Source organism: Myotis davidii, unplaced genomic scaffold, assembly GCF_000327345.1.
Source record: "Myotis davidii unplaced genomic scaffold, ASM32734v1 scaffold44, whole genome shotgun sequence".
NCBI lineage: Eukaryota > Metazoa > Chordata > Mammalia > Chiroptera > Vespertilionidae > Myotis > Myotis davidii.
Genome location: NW_006299705.1, coordinates 3,611,621 through 3,617,840, shown reverse-complemented (window position 1 = coordinate 3,617,840; position 6,220 = coordinate 3,611,621). Strand labels below are relative to the sequence as shown.

Genomic DNA, 6,220 nt, shown 5'->3' with positions numbered 1-6,220 from the left:
GATGGGAATCATGCCCTGGACGGCCCCTTCTCTGTGGTGCCGGGAGCCTCCTGCCCATGCGGAGAGCCCACACCTCCCCACAGCCCGCTGCCTGCGAACCCAGCCGGGCTCCAGGGCAGCCCCAACTCACGCAGAGCGCGGCGGTACAGCGGCTCCCCCGCCAGCTCCCGCTTCAGGTGGGCGCCGAGGAGCAGGAAAGGGTCGTGGTCCCCGGCTTCCCGCTGCTGGCAAGGAACATGGGTCAGTTGCGAAAAGTTGAAGGGGTGGGAAAGGGGGCCGGGAGCAGGGCACCCTGTCTGCCTTACAGCAAAGAGGATCAAGTGACGGGATACTGTCCATCAGACCAGGGGACCGCAGGCGGCCAGGGGGAAGGAGGAAGAGGCAGGAGGGAAAGCCAGTCTGGGGAAAGGGCGGCACCAAGGATGGGGAAGAAAGAGCTAACCCGGCAAAGGCAAGCGTCTACGCACCCTCCCCCACCCCCAACCCCCCCAGGGCAGGACACTCACCAGGGGAGGTGTGAGGGGTCAGCCAGGGGACCACTCACCTCCAGGTACCGGCTCTCCCCGCTCAGAGCCACCAGGAAGATCAGGATGAAGCGACAGCGGAGTCTGAAGGAAGGAGACATGCTGGTCCTGCCTCCGCCAGCAGCTGGTGTGCTCCGCTCCACCCCTCGTCCGGCTGAGAGCTGGAAGCTGGCGGGGTCCCCTGCCCGGGTCTCTTTTATAGAGCAGTGAGGAGGGAAGGCTGCCTGCTCCTTCACTGATCTGCGCTCAGTAACCATGGGTTACCCTATCTCGGTGACACAGTGCGTGGTGATGACGAGGGTCCAGCTCTCTCCCAAATTTTCAGAGTGGGCTAGCATTATTCAGCAAGCATGATTTCAGAGTCTTACAACTTACTGAACCCACGTGTGGGAGAAGCAGTGAGGCCGGAAAGCGAATAAGGGAGGGCATTTTGCTGGGCCTGGCAAATGCTGAAGTCTCCTCTCCTGGGCATATATAGGGGATTTTTGGTTTTGCAAAGCAAGGTGACAAGGTTACACTCATGTATAAAATACCCAAACACATAATCACCTTATCATGCAGCCTTGCCTCGTAACCTTGGATGGTCTCGTGCTGGGAATTGTCAGAAAATATAGTACTTACGCAATTGCTCATGCTTCTCAGGGAGAAACTCGAGGCGTTTTCAGCTCCAAAGAGAAGCAGGACAGAAGCCGAAATCTGATTTTGCAGAATATTGCGATCATGTAATTCAAGCTTTCTTCCTGTCCCTTAGCCTTTGCTTTATCCTGGGCCAGTTTCTAGCATTCCCTTAATGGAAAGCTAACTCTGGCGTCTGTGTGCTCCTGGATTTTAGCTGAGGAGCGGTCACTTAGCTTGAATGTATATACAGCAGACACTCCTGGGCCAGCTAACCGGGGCCAGGACCCAACCCCCAACTGAACCACTGAGAGAGGAAGTCATTCCATGTCACACCTTCAAATACCTGAATTACTTTAATATTCATGTGGAAAGAACTGTCCAAAGCTTAATTATAACTGCTCATCAGCCAATGTACAGGGCGAACCAAATGACTTAGCAACTCAGAAATAAGTTAAGAATAAGCTTATCTTTGCTAATTACACATGAAGAGAATTGCTTCTCTTTTATGTATAAAATTGTGGGAAATGTGGGGACATTCTACATTCACCTTTCTCACCCCTTTCCTAAAAACTTGCATGTTGCTTTACCACTGTCTGACAGAAAACACAACTACCATAGCTTGCATTGTTATGAAATTATTACAGATAACAAGACCATAATAACAGGGTTTTAATGCAAGGAAATGGTTCATTTTTAGTTTATGAATACTCAAAATTAAGCAATTATTTACCTAGTGGTGTCAAACTTGATATTTTCATATTTAAGACAATTCTGAGCTCTGCAGGGGCTGCCCCTTAGCTATTTAAACAGGAGGCCTTCTTACCATAGTCAACTCTGTAGTAGTCAGACCACAGAGAACATGAGAGGGAAGTTTCCCCAAAGGTCATGAACACTGGCCACCATGCCTGCCTCCCCATCCCAGGGTTGTACAGATGTCTAAATTTTAGAGAGGGTATAAAGAAATCCAAGAGGAATAAAAAAGGAGAAAAATAAATGGTTTAACCCCAACATACCAGGCCAGCTTCAAGTCTGTCCCCCAGCAGTCTGTGCCCAGAGGGAGGCTCAGGCACACTCATTCTGTAAGCCCTAGCCCAGTCTCCTTTCCCATCAACCTAGCCATGGCCTTGGCCAGCTCCCAGGACACTCAGCTTGGAGAACCCCATTTATCCCACTTTGGGGGGTCTGACTTTGCTACATCACCACTGAGACATTCTTCTCCAACCTGCCCCTACACACACACACACACACACACACACACTCATGGACAACAATAATGTTCCTAATGTGCATTCATGATGCTCCCTCCGCAGGTACCACACACAGGAAGAGCTGGGATGAAGCAGGACAAACATAACCACAAATGGGCAACATCCTATTTTACCTAATAAGCCACAAGTATAGCAAAGGGATGTACTTTATTCCCACCAAATCCTATGTGGGGAAATTAATGTGTAATTTTCACTAGCTTGGCAAATATCTACTAAGCCAATGAGAACTGCATTGTGGCTTTTATCTGGTTTTTGTTGGTTTGTTTGGTTTGGTTTGGCTTGGTTTTTAAGAGTAACTGAAGGATGAAAACTAGACTCTACAAGGGAAACTAAGAAGATAGAATTGGAAGACAAAAACAAGCCAGATAGCCATTCCCTATTAGCAAAGGCTTTAAAAATGGGTGACAACAATGGAAGAGTAATTTAGATTAGACAGAAAGAAAATGTTTCTGGATAATAAGTAGGTCTATGTCTGAGAACTGAATATAAATTATTTTCATCCACTGACCTGGTCATTCAAACAACTAGCTTAATATTTGAAAGCTATTTGTTCCATCAAATTGACTGGTTATTTTGAAATATATTCTTAGTAAACTTAGAGTCCCCAGTCTGCTGTTGGAATGACCTGTATATTCACCTCCATTCTCTGCACGCATTTTAGTTTTTCTCTGTATTTTTGAAGACAACCTCTCCAATGCTGATTTAATGCAGTCCCTGATCATAGTTTGTTTTTTTTTTTTTTAGGTCTTAAACTATTGTCAGGCAGGATTAAGACCTTCTTTTTGTTACCTAAGATGAAGACATTTTTTCTTTTGTAAAGCCCCAGTGCAAACTGTCACCTGTGTTAAACCTGAAGGTGGAGGCGGCCACACAATCTAGATCCTTATATAATCCATGAACATAGGAGCGGGGCAAGTTTTAAACTGCTGAGCCTGAAGAGGCACAGGCAGAGAACTACTAAGTAGAACACTAGGGTACTCTGTAGTCACCCACGTGACCTATGATGTCATTGTGACAGACAAGTGTAAGCTTATGGACCAAGGTGTCAGAAGCAGCAAGAACTACACAATCCCAAATCTCTTTCTATTTTAGAGTTGCTGCAAAGACCTTCTCAAAGAATTTCCTATCTATAATAGTGAACTTTATCTTTCATTAATCACTTCAACAGAGAATACCACAATCCACGCTTAGGAAACTTTCCTTTTCCCTTTGCTGCCTGATATGTTGAGGTGTTGGGAAATGGGACATCTGACTGAGTTCTTGAAGAAATAAATGAAGATGATTGAATAAAACTCATTTAGCCAACAGCAACAACAACTAACTTTCAATGGTTTTCAAGATGACTTGCTCTTTGAATGAATTTGGCTATTTTTTAATCCAATCCTTTTTAATAGGTTTAATTTATTTTTCACATGAGTTTGGGATCAAGAAGGAAGAACCTAAACAAATACACTTGGGGAACCATTAGCCTTTGAATTAAACCCTCAAATGTCAGTGATTTTCAACCCAAATCCGCTATCTTCTTTTGCTATGGTTAAGACGACCAGCAGTACTAAACATTAGGACTTTGAGGGTAGCAAGTGACTGACAGCAAATCAGAAGTTAAGCAAAAAGGGGAAATATTATCAGGACACAGGGATACCTTCACCAATACATGGACAGAAATCAGGAAGCAGGGACTCAAACCCTGCCTCCCTGTCTCTGTTCCAGGCTGCCTTCACCCCACATCTCAGTCTGTATGCCTGTAAATAAGCCACCAACAGATTCCTAAGCTTCACATGTTACAACTTGACAAATAAAAATACCCTGAACCAATATTCCCATAACCCCCAGTCCACAAACTTTGTGGGAAAGGCTTCAAAGCCAGGGGATAGGACCCTGTCACAACATGACTGTTCCCCTGACAGCCATATGGATGGAAAAAAGAGAAGCAATTTCCAGAAAAAGGGATGCTGGATTCACAAAATAATGTGTATCTTCAACAGAGTAAAAAAAAAATCAAAAGCAAAAGCCCTGGTTTAGTGACCTCTTTGATCATAAGTTTTCTCACCTGTAAAATTATTTTTCTCACTGGGAATTTATTGTACGAATTAAATATTATATATCTCCTACATAGAGAATAGCCTTAAATGGTAGCTATTATTAAATTATGCCAATCATATTATGTCTTCATCACTAGGGTTTTCCTTCTAATGATGATTTTATAAGAGTGCATGCAGAGCATATGTTTTCATATTATTATTAAAATATAATGAATGGCTTCCAATTAGAACATTAACAGACTTTAAAAGCCATAGTTAGAAAAAGAGAGAACTAAGTTAAAGTATAATTACAGAACTTCATTTCAAAAGGCTAGCTAGAAATGGATCCCATTAGAGATTATGTCCCTTAATGGACAGTGGCTTAGCTGCATCAGAGAGAAAAGCTGAATGTAGAGAGCAGTAGAATTGAGAAGATTGAGGAAAGGGGAAAGTTGAAGTTATAAAGCAGAAACAGGAGATAATTAGGAACTGCTTGGAGAATAGCATTTTGATTCTATATCAAGGACTGTTGAATAACATCAACTGTTAAGGTGTGGGGACACTGAGAATAAGAAAGCAATGATTTGACAAGGTTTCCAAACAAACAGTGGTGATGGGAGGAAAGACAAGAGATTGAAAGATCTGCCCAGGTTATCACAGTGAGTCAGAAACAAAGTCTAGACTAAAAAGATCCCTCTATATTCAGCCAAGTAATCAATCCTTCAAAGACAACAGCCCTGGAAATTAATTCAAAAAAATTATATTTTAGGTTTTAAAAAATTACCAAACTAGGAGCAAAAAACGAGGTGGCGCTGGCCAAAGCAGGACGCAGCACGAGCTGCAAAGGAGCTTGGGGTTGCTGTTTGTGCAATGGCTTCCTGACTTTGCAGTGACATTGTTATCTCAACTCCCTTCAGGCTGCCTCTAAATTATGCCATGACTAACATCGAGCCAGCGATCATAATGAAATGCCATTTAATAAACCTCACTGCCTGCATCAAGGGGAAAAGTACAGCCGGGCCAGAGCTGCTGGTGTTTGTCACTGGGCAGAGGTGACGTGCATCTGCACGTCACATCAGCCTCTCCTCTGACGGAAGAGAAATGAAGTGTGAAGAGTCTCATTTTAGTGTCTTAGAATAGATCTAAAGGAGAAAAGCCTGCCAGTTATGTGGAGTGACACGACAGCTCTAAATAAGGAAAGCAACAGGAAAAACTGCAAGCTAGGCAGTGGTTAGCTATCTGCGGTGCCTTCTTTGCTCACTTTTGTTGGACCCCTGTCACAAGCCAGCCTGCTTCCCCGTCTACCAATCCAACCTTCCTTCCTTCCTTCCTTCCTTCCTTCCTTCCTTCCTTCCTTCCTTCCTTCCTTTGCTTCCTTCCTTCTTTCCTTCCTTCCTTCCTTCCTTCCTTCGCTTCCTTCCTTCCACAAACTCTGAGCAACAGATTTAACTGCCCTGTACTCATAGTATTTTATATATAAATGCCTGAAAAGCCTTTATTATATGTATTATAACTTTTAATGTGTCTGTCTTCAACCCTAAATGTAAACACATGGAAGTCTGACCCTGCAGCTCTAGCCCACACACAAAACGCATAGTCACACACACACACGCACACACACACACACACACACACACACACACGACACTACTGGGTGGTACCTAAAAGCAAATTGAATAGAGGGGCCTCTGCTCCTCCACCTAGTTATAAATTAACTGTCTCCACTAAAAATTTTCACCAGCTGACAACATCCGAAGACGTGGCACCAGCCAGGTAATGGGATTTGGGT

General features: G+C 44.0%; 1 protein-coding gene across 1 annotated transcript in view; it reads right to left on the bottom strand.

The window, feature by feature from the left end:
* CRHBP (corticotropin releasing hormone binding protein) overlaps nucleotides 1-1,373 on the bottom strand; it is a 10,671-nt gene extending 9,298 nt beyond the window's left edge. The window contains exons 1-2 of the mRNA XM_006775457.2: nucleotides 545-1,373; nucleotides 131-224 (exon numbers count right to left, since the gene is read on the bottom strand). Coding sequence (XP_006775520.1) covers nucleotides 131-224; nucleotides 545-781 — 331 coding nt within the window. The 5' untranslated portion in view covers nucleotides 782-1,373. The remainder of the gene's footprint in view (nucleotides 1-130; nucleotides 225-544) is intronic.
* Nucleotides 1,374-6,220: the final 4,847 nt, after the last annotated feature.